A 21,657-nucleotide genomic window follows, 5' to 3' on the forward strand; every position below is an offset into this window, starting at 1 on the left:
CTTGACAGATTGTATTACTTCATTGCCATTATGACGTTTCTATTATCGTTCATAATTATTGTCTCCTTTGTGCAGCGCGTGCCATCTCAGTGTGACGTCTTCTCTGTTATAACGCACAGTATGGCACTCATATATTCGCGCAACTCAGCATGCGTTTATTGTTATTATTTGTTATCCTTTGTTTTGGTTACACTGAGACTACGCGCTCTGGTGGGATATTGACATATCACTGTGAAAATCCATTGGCACCTTCATTGTATCATGTTAACTTCATTGCCTTTATGACGTTTCTATTATTGCTATTATTGTCTCATGATCTTTTTGTGCAGCGCGCGCAACCCTAGTGTGACGTCTTATCTATTATGACGTGTAGTATGACACTCATAAGCGCACAACATGCGTTTGTTGTTATTATCTATTATTTTTTTGTTTTGGTTACACTTATTGCGCGCGCTAGCAGGGTAGTAACACCTCACTCTTAATAATCATTGTGAATATTCGCACTGTCATCCCTGAAGAAGAGGAAGGTTCCTCGAAAATTCGGATTATTCATTAAATCAAGATTGGCTATTAATGCATTCCCTGCATTCCTCTGTTGTGACTTTATTATTGCTATATATATATATATATATATATATATATATATATATATAAGAAAATTGGTCTGCTCGGCATCTTGAAGATAATAAGTAAACGATAATAAGTAAACGATAATAAGTAAATGTTTTCATGTCTGTTTCAGAAACGGGTTTGATTAAGATCTTTTGTCACACCATGGGCACTGATGAAGAGTGTGACCTTGCCTTTCAGTATTTGAGAGCTATGCTCCGTTTTTAAGATCTTCAAGATCTAGGATTTATTATTATTTTTACGGCGTTCTTTTTCTACTGATTCGTTTACTTATATATATATATATATATATATATATATATATATATATATAGCTGAAGAAAAATTGAATTTCTATTAGAAGTAATGTAGTTTTTGAATGATATTTAGAGCTAAGTTTTGAAAAAAGTTTTAAAAACATAGTATTAGAAAGGGATATTTCTGTATTCTGAGAATAGTGCTCGTCCCTTCAACTGGTAACGACTGGAAAGTATATCGACGTTTTTCTTTTCAGCTTCATTCATTGCATGAAATTGCATGAAGATGTAAGAGCCCTCTATGAACGACTTAAGGCGTTCTTACAATCGTTGTGAGAATTTAAGGCTTCTAGAATTGTCTCTCGACCCTGCAAAATCTTACGTAGTTCTTACGATGTTCGCACGACGTTCGTACATCCGCCTTGCGAAGAGAGGGTTTCATACGCAGTTAAAAAAAAAAAAAAAAACATTTTGGACAAGACCATCGACCAGGCTACGAACTTACGAACGGTCTACGAACGCTGGTTTCGTACGACCTTCCTAAAAAGATCTTAGGAAATTGTCTAAAAATCGTTCGTACGACGTCCGTAGCAGTTCGTATCAAAAGGCATTTGTGACTGAGCCTTTAAGCGTTCACACTGTTTGGTGTCTAACAGGGACGATGGTGTTACGGACATTGGATACACTGCCTTTGACGCACACACATTTGAAGTTTCCATTCATCCGTTTATTGAATGTAACAGAAGCAACGAACTTTTAAGACATACAAGTAAAGTATAAAGTCGTACAGCCATGTCTTGTTCGTAAGGTAAACCTGTGATCAGATAATGTTGTACTGGCACAGTTGGATAGGTGTCACTTAACTGAATTACTTAATGCATACGAGCAGTCTCAGTATAGGATGACACTACATTTCACGAATTCAAGAAGCATTACAACCTTTCTACTGTCGTCATTTATGAGTTATCTAAAAGTAATTCCAACACTCATGTCTAGATTATTATGCTTACATGATTGTGAGCTCGCCGGATCAAAAGTAATTATGAGGATCCATATTCCACTACTCGTCACTTCATATCAAATGATTCAGATACATTGTAACCATGTTATAGCACTAGAAAATGGCTCTACCGTATAATCTTTGCGACTGTAATCTACAATCTAATGTAATGTTCCCTCAGTTAAAAGATTCAGCTAACCATCAAAATGTTGCGTTGAACGCAATGACGAAATGAATTTGTGATAGGAAAGAGAGCAGCAGCAAATAACTTCCTAAATAAAAAAAGAATAAAAAAGGAAGCAGCCAAACACTAATTTACACTCTGTGGTCACATCAGTTGCACCTCTAAAGGATTTCTCGATTTGAGTGCATAAAGAAATAAGATAATCCCCTTCCATGGCATTTTTTCTTCTTTGTCCTTTTTGTTTGCTTGTACGGTAACAATGAAATCCTTGCCTTACTTTGAAATACCTTATGGCTGCTACATAAGTGGTATTAGGATGTATGTTGCTTTTTCAGTGTGATGTTCTTACCCTATGCCTTGTTCCATTACCATTTTCATGGTATGGCGAGCTAATGAAGCGAAGAATGATAAATAGATTTTTGTTGATTACTTCAACCGATGTTGAAGCATGTCTTCATAGTAGGGCATCGCTTTCTCAGCGAGATCCCGCACATCGTCTGTTACCTCCTCCCAGGCCGGGACCGCTGCCGGTGGAGTGAAATGGGTGCTGTACATGACCACACCCAAGAAAGCTTCGTTCTTGTACATGTTATCAGCAGGCCATTTCCACGACTTGGCTACCTCAGGGGACCCGGACCATTGAAGGAGCGACTCTGAGTAGGGTAAACCCACGGCTTCACAGAACTCTTGAAGTACCGGTGCGGGGTTGGTGAGAAGAGCAGACGAATCGATGACCAACGGTGACGGGTTGACATGATCTCGTATGTAGGTCCAGAGCTCATGATGCTGCTGGAAGAGGGCATCGGTGCTATACTCTTTGGCATAGGGACGAAGGTCGAAGGAACTTTCATCAGTTTCGTTGAACTCAAACATGTCAGCTTCTTGGAGCTGTGCGAAGGACGCCTTCCTCATAGACTTGTACACTAGCAGAGGATGCCGGATGATGAAGGCGTGCTGGTATCCCTTTGGGATGAATTGTCTTCTCTGGTCGGTTGGCATGGCTACGCTTTCATCTTTGACGAAAACATATTCACTGGTTGATTCCTCCAAATTCTTCTTGATAGTTGCAAACCTATATTTAACAGAAACAGGAGCGCATTTTGCATGATAGATTTTCTTTGCCGTTTATAGGTTACTGTTGATTTCCTTAAACCTTCTGGACTGAAATTGGCCTAAATTAACATCACAGATTGTTCCTATTCCAAGAAAGACATAATAACATTCAATTGTCTTTCATTTTATCGAATTCTTTATTGTAAATTAAAGCGAAGAAGACATGAGATGCAATAATTGATTTTGGAAGATTGTATTCAATTCAATTTAGTTCAGTTCAATTTTCATTTATATTCATTAAGAAAACGTACTCGACGCAAATCAACTTTTCATCATCGATTTGCAAGAAAGAGATAATGCAGTGTGGATTATGAAGTACACATTAAAATTTAGTTAAAGTATGAACTGTAACAATTACATAACAATTATCGATTGCAAAAGAACCAATGAAACAAGTGCATCGTCCATTATTCCTTTATTTTATATATATTTATTCATTCACCACTCATGAGTAGGATGAACCTATTCAGCCAATGGCTGCTTTTCATAGGGGCCTACACCACATTAAAAATACATAAAATTCAAAATACAACAAATTCAGCTACATAAAACCAAACAATCAATACAGATATAAGATACATACAAGTATATAAATGAAGCTAACAAAGGGACAACAATTATTGAGGGTAGAAGGAGTGAGATATGTTCAAATAGGTCGTTATACTCGTAAACTTTTTAATGCATATATTGTGCTATTCATTAGATTCTATTAGTGGAGTGTTATTCGATTCAATAGAACATGGTCGTTATTAAGATTCATGCTTAAAAGCTGCTCGTTCAAATTTCCTGTTGAAGAATCAAAAAGGACAGACATGCCTTAAAAACTTACGGTAATCTATCTGGAAAATAGGTGACCCCAGGCATGTATTTCCCTATAGCCTCGGCAGCTATCTTAAACTCCTTCTCGTGACCATCATAGCTCATTGGTTGCTCCGTAATCCCGATCTTCTCTAGTTCCTTCAAGGCAAAGTGGCAGAAGCCAAACGGTTCCATCCACACCTCGCAGCCTGGAATCCCCGACATGCACTTTGTGAACGCCGTCGAGATTGTTCTGGGTATCATCCACAGAATCGCCCGACCCCCGCTTTTTCCACCAGGGTTGTCTTTCGGTATATTAGACATTGTGAGGTGTATCGGGGTTGACTAAAATCTGAAACAGGTCTTCACTTATTAGAATTATGCCACCAAAGTGGGACTACTCAGTAATCAAGTCTGTTCACCGAGTTGTTTGCCAAGTGGCCTGCCTTTGATCGTCTTGATTACATAGGGATTCGAGATTCTAGTTCTTATGTTTGCTTGCCCTTTTCAACCTTTGTCTGACGTGTAGTGGTAGACAAACGTATGATTTGTTCATATCTGTAAATAGTGTACGTATATTTATATGTATGTATGTATATATATATATATATATATATATATGTGTGTGTGTGTGTATGTGTGTGTGTGTGTGTGTGTGTGACGGAGGAATGACTCGCAGACATTGCAGTAATGTTCACTATGGTCTTTTATTCTCCCAAGCTTTCGACTGTGTAACCAGTCTTTTTCGAGGGCTTGATGAGACATAAACATAAAAGCAGAAAAACAACCAATTTGCATGCATTTTAACAGAATAAGGCAAAATAAAAATAAAAATAAAAGGCCAATCAAACGGAATACAGATAGCAACATGACATTCACACCAATTTGCATACATTTAAACAGAAAAAGGCAAAACAATGCAAAAGAAAATCAAAGAATTAAACAAATGTAGACAGCAACATGACAATCACTACACTTGCAGTGAAAATAATGGAACAGTAGTAGCAGTATAGTATAAGCAATAACAGCGGTAATGATTGCAATGAAATCATTGGAAATACATAGACCAACATTGGTTAAAACACACTGGTTACCTTTTAAGGCGTTGGGATGTGCTTGATGTGTGTGGTGTGGTGTCAGATGGATGAGTGTTATTGTTGTTGTTATTTTTTGCCGTCTCTGCGTCTATCATTGTCGTTATAATTAATTTTTCACTATTGCCCTGATCATCATTATTTTTTGTATATAATATCCATGTTCTGTATTATTCTGTATTCTGTCCGATTTGTCCTTAGTCTTGATAAAGGGCAGGGCCCGAAAGCTCGAGTATTAAAATCAAATTGTGAGGATTCAAAAGCTACGTCTACCGCCTCTTCCTTACTCGATCTCACCTATACTATAATATAGATTATGCGAGAAGAAGAGCATTCGTGGGCGTAGAGTAGCTAGTGATCAACGTGCGTGTTTATTGCCGATTATATAATTACATAGTCATTATAGACTCACGCTAGTTAGATTTATATTGTTACAAGTGTAGCCATACGAGTGAGTCATTTTTGTATCATTACAACCCTGATGAAGGTCCGAACGAGACCGAAAGCTCGACAATAAACACGCACGTTGATCACTAGCTACGTCCACGAATGTTCTTCTTCTCGCACTGAATATAAATAATGAAGGAGCTACACTGGTGCTGTAAATGGTCGAGACCCCTTCTCCCACTATTTCTCTCTCTCTCTCTCTCTCTCTCTCTCTCTATATATATATATATATATATATATATATATATATATACGTATTTATTTATATATATATACATATATCTATACACATATATTATCACTACTATGTTCTTCCCCAAAAAGTGTCAATTGTTTCTCCTACGAATTTTGGTGCAGCCGCTCTGTATTGGCAAGGGAGGGAACATATCGAATATTCCATGGCACGCGAATGGTTTGAAATGCTATTGAGGGAGGTTATAAGTCCCGAGACGAAGTCGACGGACTTTATAGCCTCCTGAAATAGCATTTCAAACCCCGAGGGTTGAACGTTTGGTAGCCTACATGTTCCCGACAACAAAAGTCATCATCTGTTATATTATATGGGTTAGTCTATTACATTAATCGGTCATCTGCTTTTTCACATTGTATGGAATAGGCAAACTTATCCCATTGATTGCGTGAAAATATGATTGTTCAATCGTTTGCTACCGTTTGTCATTTGTTAGGTTACCGCTTTGCTACCTGCCCATGGGCGAACATAACCAATGTGCCCCCATCACGTGACTGTGTTTAACCAATCACTAACCGGTACTTTACTAACCTATTTGATATAACATAATGTTCCATTTTCGTCATGAATATCACGTCAAAATCTATGATAGCGAAGTCAAAACACAATCATACATACACACACATACACACGCACATAAATTCACGATTGTCAAACGCTATGTTCTACAGTAGCAAGAGTGCTTCGATCTTGGTTTTGCCTTCCTTGGTTTTGCCGCAGTTCCCCCAAACAATGATAGGAAAGTTAAGAAAAGGAAGATTGAAGGCACAGTATATCATAGATAAGACTTAATCGATAGAATATTTTGTAAAATTACAGCGCTTTGGTCGGACGCCATTTTGGCTGTGCAAATGAGGTGCAAAGGTCATATATTATTCTTTATTTTGTATTTTGCTTATTAAATGTTCAATCGGGGCCAGATTTTGTACATATATATGGACCATGTTGCCTGGATCATTTCATAAAACAACGACTTTTGACTCAAATGCCATCTAGGCCGTGCGAGGTATATAGGGTCAACGGTCAAGACTACTTTGTCCTGTATCTTGGTAGTTACAAGCCCTATCACTCCCATATTTTGCATACATTTAGACCATGTCATATGAATCGTTTTATGAAATTACAGCTTTCTAATCAGACGCCATCTCGGCTGTCTAAAGTAGGGTCAAGGATCAAACAAATTTTGTCTTGTATTATGGTTAATACGTGGCATATTGCCCCCATATCTTGCACAGAAATAAACTTTGTCAACAGTCAAAAGGTTCATTTCATAAGATGATGGCTTTTTTCTCAGACGCCATGTTGTTTGCCAAAAATGAGGTTCATTTTGTCTCTTTGTTAACATAATATGCCCTTTCTATTTTATCTCTGTAAGCATGACAGGTTTGATTTCCTTTTCTTCAATGAGAATCTCAGAAATTATTTATACATCGAATCACCTAATTTGTCAGGATTGACAAATTCTCGAATCTAGTTTTTTTTTTATTATTGTTAACTAAAATGTACGTCAGTATCCCAGTAAAAACAACCTTAATTGCTATCTTATTAACTATAGATAATTGCTAATGTTCATTCATTTGTTTTGTCAGGTGCACATCACGAGACCGACACCCACGAGTTATACAGCCCACGAATTATAAAGCCCACAAGCCATACAGCCCATGAGTCATACAGCCCACGAATTCGGCACTACGTAAACAAAGCCCACAAGTTCGACATCACGTAAAATGGGTTCACGAATTTTACAACACATGAGTTCTACACTAGGCGAAAGAGAGAGCATGAATTCGACACTACGCAAAAGAGGCACTGAGCACATTAAGGCCCACGAGCACGACAGGATGAACAGCGCCATCTATAAACCAATTAAAAGTGTGTAATTGTATAGGGTGTCTGAATAGTGGCATAAGGAAGAAGGTAATGAATGGTGCTAACTTGGAGTTGGTGAAGTTTTACCACTTCAACTGCTCCCCCTCACCTCCTGGAATTTTCAAGACCTTTCGTGTCTGTGCGCGTGAGTGTCTGTGCCAAAACAAAACAAAAAGAAAACAAAAGAAAACAATAAAATCCACCAAACGTGTGCACAAGATCTTTCCACTTCATTTCCAAAATTGCACCCTCGTTTGAGTGTTACTCCTCGACATTTTTAGGTATCCCCCCCCCCCCCCATAGAAAGGGGGATCTATGTGTGGGTATGATTATTATAGTCTATATAGTGGGATCTTCGAAAAGATATACCTGCTACTGACGTTTTCAATACTGCCTCAATACAATCATTACTGATTTGCTAGTTTATAACAGTTCCCTTCTGCTGTCGCCATTATGAATTATCTAAAAGTAATTCAACTGTCCTGTCTATATTATTATCTTATCATGTTTACATGATATTGACACCTAGTCCCTTTTTTTTATGAAACTTTTGACGTATAGGGAGGTCAGCTCGCTAGATCAAAACAACTATGTGGATCCATATTCCACTACTGGTCACTTCAAAGCAAATTATTCAGATACATTTTAACCATGTTATAGCACTAGAAAACGGAGTCTACCGTATAATCTTTGCGACTGTAATCGACAATCTAATGTAAGGTTGCCGTAGTTAAAAAAAAAAAATAGCCAACCACCAAAATCTTGCGTTGAACAAAATGACGAAATTAATTTGTCAGAGGACAGAAAGCAAAAGCAAATGACTCGCTCATATATAAAAAAAAAGAGGAAACAACCAAACACGAATTTACACTCTTGTGTTCATATTATGCTGAGTCTACACCATTTATTTCCGGCGGCCACGACAGTCTCATTTGCCCGAAACTTAGTGTGCTGTGGGTAGATGAGACAATCTCCTTCTTGTCCATCCGTCTCAAGGCGTTGTTTCAAGTCCATCCCGTTTTGTCCACGGTGGCTTGAAACGGGGCTGCTGTTGTCACCGGGAACATGGTGTAAACGCAGCTTTAGTTACGCCTCTCAAGGATTTCTCGATTTGAGTGCATATGCAATGAGATAATCTCCTTCCATGGCAGATCATTTCCTTTTTACTTTTTGTTTGCTTGTTTGGTTACTATAAAATCCTTGCCTTTGAAATACTTTGACTGTTATGCCGTATGTCCGCCCCCCCCCCCCCCAAAAAAAAAATACAACGGGACCCTCCGCAAAATAACTTTAAAAATAGTGAATCAATCCAATACAATTTTAGGGTGCAAAACTATAACTCATTGCCCACGTCTTACAGAAAACCCCATTCAATTTGCTTCAGTGGTGAAAGAGAAATGAGGAATTTTGTAGAGCATGTCAGGAATCTCTTCCCTCCAAGTTCTGTCTATTGTGTTCACACACAAGAGCATCCAAGTGCTAAACTTGGAAGAATCAGACTCATGACATGCTTTACAATGATCCACATTTCTCTAAGACCGCTTAACCAAATTGAATTGGGTTTTCTGCAAAATAGAGCTAAGATGTTATATTTTAAGACCCTGAAGTAGCATTAAACAGTTTAATCATATTGGGTGTTATCAATGCGAAATGTGATTGTAATTGTTTTGGGGACATACTGTATATAAGTGATATTAGGATGCATGATGCTTTTTTTAGTTGATGTTCTTACCCTATTGTTTCATTACAATTTTAATTTAGGTTTTCCGGTCAATTTCATACTTTTTTCAATGAAATTCATTAATGGGCATTCAAATTCACATAACGCGCGCACTCGAAAATATTTGGGCGTTCAAATTCAGAATCCGAGCGATCAATTTCAGTTATGTGAGTTCTGTTTCGTTTTCATCAAATCAAATTCACGCTTGGGCGTTCAATTTCCAAATGTGAGCATTGCATTTCCTACTCGTGCATTCAAATTCACGCGATAGTCATGTGATAGCCCCGATTAGCCTGTTTGGAGCATTCACTTTCATTTTCAGGCGATCAAGTTCCTACTTCGTGCAATCAATTTAACGAGGAAAACGAAGTAGACATTTAAGAAAGGAGAAAGGGCATTCACAACCACTGAAGGCTTCCATAGTGGCCGACATTGTTCTCTGCTCATGTATATTCAACTTTTCCACTGATCAGGTGGACCTCTACTGCAAAATAAATGATCTTCATCATAAATCTCAATATATTCAAAGCTAAATGAAAAAGACACACATACACAGCCCCAAACTAACTAAATTCAGGACTTCTTTTGAACTGAATGCAGTTATTTTGAATATGGTTGACTATTCACGAATTTGAATGACCGACCAGATTCCGTCACCGGCTTGACATGAGCTGTGTTCAGACGGAGGCAGTTTTGGTCGGAGTAACTTCGGGGGAAGGGTCGGAGGAAACTTGATAGGAGTATCTTCGGAGGATAGGTCGGAGTAGTGCCCGTCTGAACAAGGTCGTGGTAACTTCCTCCGTTCGGAGGAACTTACCACGACCTCTTCCTCCGAACGAGATACTCCTGAGTTTTCTCAGGAGTATCTCGCTACCACGACTAGCCGGTCGGAGTAAATTGCCCATGCGGACAAGCCCTCGGAGTATCTATGAACTTACATATCTTACGACCTAGGTAAAACTTCCTGGGTCAAATCGCAATGTTGACATTTTGCGAGTACACGTGCGACTGTAGTGCAATTCTAACCTAATCGATCGCGACGAAGAAGCTGCTGCTCTTGCCAAAATTTCCATCAACAAGAATGGAGGAGACAAATGCCACTGGTAAAAAAAAACAATCGCATGGTCGGCGAGCGCGGCGCTGCCACTTCCGGAAGTTACACCGATCCTCGTACATAAATTGGTCGGAGTTCTTCCCACGACCGTCGTGTGGACACAAGGTTCGTGGGAAGATATGCATTAATTTGAATTTGAATTGCCGAGCCATAAATTCTTACTCCGATTAGAAATACGTCTGAACATGGTTATGAGGTCAAATGTTAATTGCTGCTTCGATGGTGAATTTGAATGCTCTGACAGTGAATTTGAAAGCTCCGATAGTGAATTTGAATGCACCGATAGTGAATTCGAATGACCGGATTTTGAATATGATTGCTGATTCAGCGCTGCGATCGTGGAATGCGTGAAATCGAATGCTCGGAATAAGAACTTGAATGACAAAGGTATGAAATTGACCGGGAAAACCTATCTAGTATGGCGTGCTTATGAAACGAAGAATAAACAGATTTTCGTTGATCACTTAATAAGCCGATGTTGAAGCATGTCCTCGTAGTACGGCTTGGCTTTCTCAGCGAGCTCCCGCACATCGTCTGTTACCTCCTCCCAGGCCGGGACCGCTGCCGGTGAAGTGAAATGGGTGCTGTACATGGCAACACCCAATAAGGCTTCATTCTTATACATGTCATCAGCTGGCCATTTCCACGACTTGGCTACCTCAGGCGATCCAGACCATTGTAGGAGCGACTCTGAGAAGGGGAAACCCACGGCATCACAGAACTCTTGAAGTACCGGTGCGGGGTTGGTGAGAAGCGCAGACGAATCGATGACTAACGGTGACGGGTTGACATGATCTCGTATTCTGAAGGTCCAGAGCTCGTGGTGCTGCTGAAAGACGATATCGAGCGCCAGCTCCTTGGCATAGAGGCGGAAGTCGAAGGAACTTTCATCAGTTTCGTTGAACTTCAGCATACCAGCTTCCTGGAGCTGTGCGAACCACCCCTTTCTCATAGACTTGTAAACAAGCAGAGGATGCCGGATGATGAAGGCGTGTTGGTATCCTTTTGGGATGAATTGTCTTCTCTGATCGGTTGGCATGGCTACGCTTTCATCTTTGACGAAAACATATTTACCGGATGATTCCTCCAAGGCCTTCTTGATAGTTGCAAACTTATATTAAACAGATCGGATACAGATTGCATGATTATGCTTATTGTATAGATCATGAATGTCAATGACCGCAGTGCAAGTGCATTTTGCATAGATTTTTCTTTGCCGTATAAAGGCAACCTTCTGGACTGAAAGTGGTCTAAATGAACATCTCAAATTGTTCCAGTTCCAGGAAAAACAAATAACATTCAGTGTTCTTACATCTTATTAGATTCTTAATTGTTACGTAAAAACAAAGAAGACATGAGATACAATAAAATTTTGGAAGATTGTATTCAATTCAGTTTAGTTCAGTTCAATTTTCATTTATTTTCTTTAAGAAAACATACTCTACGCAAACCAACTTTTTGTCGATTTGCAAGAAAGAGATAATGCAGTGCAGATCATGAACTGTAATAATTACATAACAATTATCAAATGCAAAAGAACCAATGAAACAAGTGCATCGTCCATTATTCATCATGCTTGAAAAATGCTCGTTGGCATTTCCTGTTGAAGAATGGAAGAGGTTATACACGGTCGGAAAACTTACGGTAATCTATCTGGAAAACAGGTGACCTCGGGCATGTATTTTTCCATAGCCTCGGCAGCTATCTTAAACTCCTTCTCGTGACCAGCATAGCTCATTGGTTGCTCTGTAATCCCAAGCTTCTCTAGTTCCTTCAGGGCAAAGTGGCAGAAGCCAAACGGTTCCATCCACACCTCGCAGCCTGGCATCCCCGACATGCACTTCGTGAACGCCGTCGAGATTGATCTGGGTATCATCCACAGAATCGCCCGACCTCCGCTTTTTCTGCCAGGGTTGTCTTTCGGTACATGAGACATTGTGAGGTATCATGGGGAACGAGATTGAACAGGTTTTCACTTAGTAGAATTATACCACCAAAGTGGGACTACTCGGTAGTCAAGTCTGTTCACCGAGTTGTTTGCCGAGTGGCCTTTGATCGTCTTGATCACATGAGGGTTCGATATTTTTGTTCTAATGTTTGCTTTGTCTGACCTATGTCTGACCTACAGTAGTAGATAAACGAGTGATAAATAAATCATAAATAAATCATAAATCTGTAAATATAGTGTGCGTATACATTATTTACATATATATATATATATATATATATATATATATATATAATGCGTGATGTCAATTCCTGACCATAACGTACGCGGTATCTCATTGTGAATCAAATAATTTTATGTGGAAGAAATCAAGTTTTAGGAGGAAGCTGCTCTCTACTTTTCCCATTAATCAAGCTTTCAAAAGATTTATGTTATTATTATTATTATCATTATTATTATTATTACTATTACATTATACGATATTGTACTGTATGATATTGCAATTATTACATCATGGCACATAATGCCTTCTAGATAATTATTGTAAAGCGTTCTCTGGTAGATTCTGATGAAGCTTGATTAAAGGGCAAATTAGAGAGGAACGTCTGCCCTGATTTCTTATTATATATATATATATATATATATATATATATATATGTGTGTGTGTGTGTGTGTGTGTGTGTGTGTGTTTGTGTGTTTGTGTGTGTATATATATTCACTAGTTTGTCCTTTCCACATGAACGCAGTGTTAATTGTTTCTCCTGGGAATTTTGGTGCAGCAGCTTTTTTATTTTTTTGTTAGAATGACAAATGTTATGTTCGAAACATAATCATCTTTAAGCACGTTTTATATACTAGCCTTATTTTCGTCTCCATTCAATACCAAGCGATTATGGAATAAACATTCAAGTATTTTAGTCATCTCTGAATTGATGAAAATATCAAACAAGGAACAATAAGAAAAGAATAAAATGTTAACGTGTTGTGTGTTACCATTGCATTATGATACTAGATTATATATGGCTGATAAACAACAAAATGAGCAGGGACCTAGTACTGATTTTGTGGGACACCAGTAGCTACAGGGCGTACGAAATCTGTGCTGAAAATTTATATAAGGTGTTATGTTGGTGATGGGTTCACTACTTTATGTTAGTCGACAGCATATTTTAGGGTTAGGCAAGAAATGACACTCATACAGAGTTCTCCATTTTGCTCAAGACACATTATATTATCACAAGTACACAGGCGCAGTATATATTTCATCACTTTATTGATATACAAATCGAACAAAGGAATACATAAATACAAAACGTAAAAGCCCAGGACATAACTGGATTAACAGAATAAGCAGGGCATATACATAAATATCACACAATGTTACAAAAGATTTACGAATATAAATACACATGACTTTGACAGAATCCTACACATATTCAAAGTGTGAAAAATATTGTATAAGCAGGCAAAAGGATAAGAAATGAGACCAGAAAGATTAAGAGTAGAGAAAATGGAAACTAAGAAAGAAAAAGGAAAAAAGTAATATAGCATGAAGAAGAAGAAGAAGAAGAAAACTAGGACAAGTGTAGTACATACTTAAAAAAAATGATACACTTTTCTCTTGAGGGCAAGAGAAGACAGTTGGCATTGTGTGTACTGTGTCATTGTGAGTACATCACATTATACAAATGATGCACAGGATAGAGTGCGTATAGTGAAGGTGCGGCGCACTCGAGAGTATTGACAATGGTGCAACATGCACGAGGCGCATGTTGCACCATTGTCAATACTCTCGAGTGCGCCGCACCTTCACTAACGCCACGAAATAATCCTGTGCATCATTTGTTTTATAAAATGGGTCGAAAACTAACAGCATTTTTCACGTACCTTTGTGGGTCAATACCAGTCAGCTACATGTAGCACTCGCTCAAAAGTCAAGATGTCCGAATATGTTCGTCCCAAACATTTACGCACGTCGCACTCGGACCGGAAATCCCGCACATATAAGTACTGTACGTATAAGAGTATACGAACGCCACATGTTATGCACAAGAAAGGCCGGCTGGCAGCCCGAACTAGAAGTTGCTTACAGGATTGACAGCGCGTATAGTAGCGCGTGACGCACTTGTAACAACTGATTGAGTGCGCACTGCCAGTGTAAACATTGTGACGTCAGGCCGTGGATGTTAGTAAGAAAATAATGCACGCACACGTGACTCATTTCAGCGCTTCCAATTCAAATTTCAAATTCAAATTCAAGTTTATTCCGTTTCTCGACAGTAAAAAAATAACATAACATACATCACTCTTTCTTCAGTGATAAGAATCGTACCCAAAAAAAAAAAAAAACCAAACAAACAATCAAAGTGAGTTTAACAGAGTAAAACAGTACTTGTACTGTACAGTACTCTTCAGTGATAAGAATCGTACCAAAAAAAAAACAAACAAACAATCAAAGTGAGTTTAACAGAGTAAAACAGTACTTGTATACTTGCAGTAAAGATACATTACAATGCCTGAAGTAAATTAAAGTAAAGTTGAATATCAACGTACACAAGGCGAAAAACGGAGGGACCCACTGAAAAGACGAAGCTTGTAGAGTGTGGGCCCCTCAATTGGCTACATTCTTGAACCCATTTTATAAAAGGGTATATTGATACTACATGTCTAAGTAATTTGAGGACAGAACATTGTATAACGTAATGTTCCATTTTCGTCGTGAACATCATGTCAAGAGCTATACAACCAAATTCTAATCATCAAAACACACACACACCCATACATAATTTCACGATTTTCAAATGCATTTATGTTCTACAGTAGCAAGAGTGCTTCAAACTTGGTTTTGCCGTCCTTGGTTTTGCCGCAGTTCCCCCAAACAATGATGGGAAAGTTAAAGGGACATTCCAGACGATTTTCATAATTTCACATCATTCTATTCTATTCTATTACTATTATTTATAGTGCGCTTTTCCCACAAGGCCCAAAGCGCTTACAGTCAATTCAAAACATATACAACAGTATGTAAAATAATGGATAAATGTTACAGCTACGAACTAGTTGCTACTGAAAAGATGTGTTTTCAAGACTTTTTTGAACACACTGACTGATGGAGACTGTCTAATGGTAAGTGGTAAATTGTTCCAGTGCTTTGAAGCAGACACAGTAAATGTCCTATCACCGGCTAAGGTGCGAGTAACAGAGTATGTGAGACGAAGCGGATCACTAGATGACCTCAAATTTCTAGTAGGTGTATACAAAGTCAAACAGGCGTCTAAATATTTCGGAGCTTGATCGTTAAGGATTTTATAAACAAGCAAAACTAATTTGAAAATTATCCGTTGCTTCAAAGGAAGCCAGTGCAACGACTTCAGAAGTGGCTGAGATGGGTAGTCCCTAGAAACTTGAAACACTAATCGGGCTGCCCAATTTTGAAGTCGCTGCACACGATCCAGTTGAGTTGAAGGAATGGAAGAGAGAAGCCCGTTACAATAATCTATACGGGATAGAACTAAAGAGCGCACTGCGTTATGACATGCAGATTGATCAATAAATCTCCTAATTCTAGCAATATTTCTTAAATAAAACGTAACAGTACTACACATTTGAGAAATATGTTGAGACATTGACATTCGACGATCAAAAATAACACCAAGATTTCTTATTGTTTCTGAGGGGCTAATTAGTGTGCAACCAACATTGAGCTGAATGTTCGAAAGACCGCGCAGATTGTGGGCTGAAGCTGCAACAAAAAACTCAGCCTTCGAATCATTCAGTTTCAACTTATTTGCTACCATCCATTTCTTGATATCTAAAATACACATTTGAAGTTTAGTGATGGCATTAAAAGAAGCTCCTGGAGTCTTCGGGTCATAAGAAATATATAACTGTATATCAATATATATATATATATAACTGTGTATATATATAGAAATATATAACTATCATGTAGTACATAAATCGACAACTCCATATAAAAATTTGTGAAATTTATTGTGGTTCTTGAGCAGAGAAACAATAGTTTGGAAAACCTTCAACAAATTACACTGCGCAAGGATGATGACATAGGAGGTTCACATATTTCAGAAATGTAGCAGTGAGATTTACAGTGGAGCATGGGAACTTCGAAAGTACATAAAATTAGTTTTATTTACATCTAGAAATGTAGCAGTGCAATTCCATTACAATACAGGGGCCGCGGAACGTTTTTCAGTTTGGGGGGGGGGGGGGGGGAGGGGTATCAAGGTCACCCCCCCCCTCTCTGACTCTGCCATGTCATCATCCTTGTTCATTGCAATTTGTTATAAATTTTGAAAATAACCTTATTCTTCATCTTCATCCCAATTATCACAAATTCTGAAACTCTGTCCTCAGTATAACTAATTTAGAGTTGTTCAAATGTAAAAATCTGAAAATCATCCGGAGGTCTCCTTTAAGATAAGGAAGATTGAAGGCACTGTGTATCATAGATAAGACTTAATAGATATCAAATTGTTCAGTTTGTAGAATATTATTTCTAGATTTTGAATTATACATTGTTGACATGATCATGCCCAATCATAATGACTTTTATAGTTACTCCTAAAGAATTTAATTGAAAATTTCCAAAGAGTTACACTCGATATCATAATGTTGAGATTTACAGTGGAGCATGAGAATTTCGAAAGTACATAAAATTGGTTTTATTTACATCTAATGAAAGCCTATTAAACCACAACTGAACTTTTCCTAACTCAGAGTTGATCGATCAGCAATACCTTTATGTGAATATGATATATTTAAAAGTCATCTGCGAAAAGAATGAAAGTCAGTTTTGGAAAATTATCAAAAGAATGTTTAAATCAAGTAAGAACAATTCGAACTGGTAAGTGGTCGCTGTTAATCCAGGTTTGGTGATATCACAACATCTGGGTATCTGGGTATCAGGTTCACTCGAGAAAATATAATTTACCTGCATCGAAAATCGAGAGTTAATCCTACAAAAGTGGTTTATTGATGAGAAAAATCCCATATACAGTAAAAAAGCAGCAAAACAGGGTGAATTGCTGTGTATACTTTACAACGAGTTAAAATTGAAGTGAATTACACACTGAGAACTCTAAGATATAAATATAAAACAATCGATGAATGTGGACATAACGGTATGTAGAAACTAAAAATTTAATCAATATGTAAAAACATTAAGATTAACATAAAAATGGAACATGAATCTGATATATCACTTCCTTTTGATGTATAACGACAGCAGAAAAAATTCATTCTCATTATTGATATTATATAGTAGGCTATGAAATGAATGGGAAGAAAGAAAAAGATGCTTTATGACTGTTGATATAAGAGGTATCAAAATGATTGCTGCTTTTTCATTTGATGTTCGTACCCTATTTCTTGCTTCATTTCATTTTTTTTTTCTAATGTGGCATGCTTATCAAACGAAAAATGATCAATAAATATTCGATGATCACTCAACAAGCCGATGTTTAAGCATGTCATCGTAGTATGGCATTGCTTTTTCAGCGAGCTCGCGCACGTCGTCTCTTACCTCCTCCCAGGCCGGGACCGCTGCTGGTGGAGTGAAATGGGTGCTGTACTTTGCAACGCCCAGGAAGACTTCATCTTTATAGATATTCTCACCTGGCCATTTCCACGACTTGGCTACCTCAGGGGACCCGGTCCATTGTAGGAGCGACTCTGAGTAGGGCAAACCCACGGCTTCACAGAACTGTCGAAGTACCGGTGCGGGGTTGGTGAGAAGAGCAGACGAATCGATGACCAACGGTGACGGGTTGACATGATCTCGTATGTAGGTCCAGAGATCGTGATGCTGCTGGAAGACGGCATCGAGGCCATCCTCCTTGGCATAGGGGCGAAAGTCGAAGGAACTTTCATCGGTTTCGTTGAACTTCAGCATGCCAGCTTCTTTGTACTGTGCGAAGCTCCCCTTTCTCAATGACCTGTACACGAGCAGAGGATGCCGGATAAGGAAGGCGTGTTGGTATCCTTTTGGGATGAATTGCCGTTTCTCATCGGTTGGCATTGATATGCTTTCATCTTTGACGAAAACATACTTGCCGGTTGACTCCTCCAAGCCCTTCTTGATAGTTGCAAACCTTAACAGAAAATTCATTGATACAGATTGCATAACTATGCTGATTATATAGATCATTAATGTCAATGACCAATGCAAGTGCATTTTGGACAATAAAGGTACAAAATTAAATCAATTCATCTGGACTTTAATACTGCTTTAATTCCGAGAACGGTTTCATGTCCGATCCTGGACGCTTCATCAGCTCGTCTGATTTGATGGCGGGAAGGCGTCGTTGCCAATCGGCGCAGACGCACTACCGACGTTAAGTCAGTCGCCGAGGAATTCTCCGGATGACAGAGCTGTACACCCGGGAGAGGTTGTGTCGCAGTCCCCCACCCTTGTTAAGGGAGGGGTTTTCGGAGTTGACGTAGACGGCTTCCCGGACCCCCCCCCCCCCCCTCTCAAACCACCGAGGCTCCTTGTCTAAAATGCGCATTGAAGTTATGTTTGAAGGTCTTCAGGCGGGAGAAGACGGCCGAATCGTTGCCAAATGTACCTGGTCTTTGATGTCAATAACGTCGGTAGTGCGTCTGCGCCGATTGGCAACGACGCCTTCCCGCCATCAAATCAGACGAGCTGATGAAGCGTCGAGGATCGGACGTGAAACCGTTCTCGGAATTAAAACAGTAAGTCTAGATGAATTGATTTAATTTTGTACCCTTTATTGATCGTTACCTGGATGAATCAGAACTTACACCATTTGATTTGGAAAATACATTTTTTTTTCTTCGCCGTAAGTAGAGTGCTAATGATTTCCTTCAAGGTTTCTAGACTGAAAGTGGCCTAAAATAACACCTCAGATTGTTCCATTTCCAAGTAAGACAAATAATATGTAATGTTCTTGCATTTTATTAAATTCTTTATTTTAAAATAACAACGAAGAAGACTTAAGATGCAATGGTCAATTTTCAATTCAATTCAATTCAATTCAGTTCAGTTAAATTTTCAATCATTTCGAAGAAAAAGAGTGAAATGAGATGCAAAACACACTCTACACAAATCATCCTCTTCTTCCGATACATAATGCAGTGTGGATTATGAAGTATATACATCAAGTCATTATCAAATGCAAAAGAAGTGATGTAACAAGTGCATCTTTCATTATTCATCATGCTTGAAAGCAGTTACTGATTGTTGACATTTCCTGTCGAAGAATTGAAGAGGTCATTATATGCTTGGCAAACTTACGGTAATCTGTCCGGAAAAAAGGTGACCCCAGGCATGTATTTCTCGAGTGCCTCGGCAGCTGTCTTGAACAACTCTTCGTGGCCAGCATAGCTCATTGGTTTGTCTTTGATCCCAAGCTTCTCTAGTTCATTCATGGCAAACTGGCTGAAGCCAAACGGTTCCATCCACACCTCGCAGCCTGGAATCCCCGACATGCATTTCGTGAACGCCGTCGAGATCGATCTTGGTATCATCCACAGAATCGCCCGGCCTCCATTTTGTCCGCGAGGGATGTCATTCGGTACATGAGACATTGTGAGGTGTATATAGGTTGACGAAAATCTGAAATAGGCTTTCACTTTGTAGCATTGATACTACCAAAGTGGGACTACTCAGTAATAAAGTCTGTCTGTTCACTGAGTTGTTTACCAAGTGGCCTTTGATCGTCTTGGTCACATGGGGATTCGAGATGCTGGTTCTAATATTTGTTTTCCCTTTTCAACCTTTGTCTGACGTATAGTGGTAGATAAACGTTTGATTTCTTCATATCTGTAAATATAGCGTACATGGCGTACGTATGTTTACACATAGACACAGACACAGACACACACACACAGACACACACACACACACACATATATATATATATATATGTATAATATATGTATATATATGTATATATATATATATATGTATATATATATATATATATATATATACCCATTAGCGTGATGCCAATCCTAACCATAACGTACGCGGTGTTTCATTGAGGATTAAATAATTTTATGTGGAAGAAATCAAGTTTTAGGAGGAAGTTATTAATCAAGCTTACAGAAGATTTATGTTATTATGATATTATTCGGTATTGTACTGTATAATATTGCAATTGTTACATCATGACACATTGTGCCGTCTTTATAATTACTTTAATGTGTTCTCTGGTAGATCCTGATAAAGCTTGATTAAAGGGCAAAGCATAGAGAGCAACGTCCGCCCTAATTTCATATATATATTCAAATATACATGTATATATATGTATACCTATATATATACAAATATACATGTATACATGTATATATAATTATATATATATATATATATATATATATATATACAGTACACTCCCGTTATAACGAAATGCTCGGAACCGGCAGTTTTCTTTCGTTATAACGAAATTTCGTTATAACCGAACAAATACAATATATAACAAAAAACAAGGAAACCACGCATATATCATATTCTATTTGTTGAATACTCATCTTACACTGTGCAGATATGAGAAACGGAATGGTACACTGTACCTTTTAAATTTCGTTTGGATATTACATTAAAGAGAGCATAAAATTGACGGAAACTGTGCGTGACACACGGAGCGAACACACCGTGATGTGAAGCGTTCGCCCATGCTTGTTCCGCTTCGTTATAACAGAGCACATTTCTTTTGTTTTTATTTGTCTGTGGGGCTCGGAAAAGACTTCGTTATAACGAAAATTTCGCTATAACCGTGTTCGTTATAAGCAAATTTTGTACCATCGACATTAATGGGGATAATTTTGGGACCAGAAGTTTTACTTCGTTATAACGAAATTTCGTTATAACCGTGTTCGTTGTAACGGGAGTGCACTGCATATATATATATTCACTAATATGTTCTTTTCAAATAAACGTAATGTTAATTGTTTCTCCTAGGAATTTTGGTGCAGCCGGTTTTTTTTTTTTCAGAAAGACAAATTTCATGATCGAAACATAATCATCTTCAAGCACGTGATTCAACTTACGTTAATTTTTTCTCCATTTAATACCAAGCGATTATGGAATAAACATTCAAATATTTCAGTCATCTTATATTCTACATAATAGTAGCAAGAGTGCTTCGCTCTTGGTATTACCCTCCTTGGTTTTGCTGCAGTTTCCCCAAACACTGTTGGGATAGTTAAGATACGGAAGATTAAAGGCATTGTATATCGTTAAAGGGGCTTTACATTATATCAAATCG

General features: G+C 38.2%; 2 protein-coding genes across 2 annotated transcripts; both read right to left on the reverse strand.

Moving 5' to 3' along the window:
• Positions 1 to 1,000: 1,000 nt before the first annotated feature.
• On the reverse strand, positions 1,001 to 4,365 carry LOC139729616 (uncharacterized). Its single transcript, XM_071640543.1, has 2 exons — positions 3,993 to 4,365; positions 1,001 to 3,122 (listed from the first exon to the last, which is right to left on the reverse strand). The coding sequence occupies exons 1-2, from the start codon at positions 4,283 to 4,285 to the stop codon at positions 2,477 to 2,479; spliced, it is 939 nt and encodes a 312-aa protein (XP_071496644.1). The 5' UTR covers positions 4,286 to 4,365; the 3' UTR covers positions 1,001 to 2,476.
• A 13,425-nt stretch (positions 4,366 to 17,790) lies between these two features.
• Positions 17,791 to 20,070, reverse strand: LOC139729619 (uncharacterized). Its single transcript, XM_071640546.1, has 2 exons — positions 19,683 to 20,070; positions 17,791 to 18,513 (listed from the first exon to the last, which is right to left on the reverse strand). The coding sequence occupies exons 1-2, from the start codon at positions 19,973 to 19,975 to the stop codon at positions 17,865 to 17,867; spliced, it is 942 nt and encodes a 313-aa protein (XP_071496647.1). The 5' UTR covers positions 19,976 to 20,070; the 3' UTR covers positions 17,791 to 17,864.
• Between the last annotated feature and the right edge of the window lie 1,587 nt (positions 20,071 to 21,657).

Source organism: Diadema antillarum, unplaced genomic scaffold, assembly GCF_040938485.1.
Source record: "Diadema antillarum isolate AM-2024a unplaced genomic scaffold, OU_Dant_1.0 seq00000248_RagTag, whole genome shotgun sequence".
NCBI lineage: Eukaryota > Metazoa > Echinodermata > Echinoidea > Diadematoida > Diadematidae > Diadema > Diadema antillarum.

Coding starts and splice junctions, on each gene's coding strand:
- LOC139729616 (XM_071640543.1), bottom strand. CDS start 4,285: ATGTCTAATATACCGAAAGACAACCCTGGTGGAAAAAGCGGGGGTCGG. Junction 3,123..3,992: donor TATTTTCCAGATAGATTACC/GTAAGTTTTTAA, acceptor TGTTAAATATAG/GTTTGCAACTATCAAGAAGA.
- LOC139729619 (XM_071640546.1), bottom strand. CDS start 19,975: ATGTCTCATGTACCGAATGACATCCCTCGCGGACAAAATGGAGGCCGG. Junction 18,514..19,682: donor TTTTTTCCGGACAGATTACC/GTAAGTTTGCCA, acceptor TTTTCTGTTAAG/GTTTGCAACTATCAAGAAGG.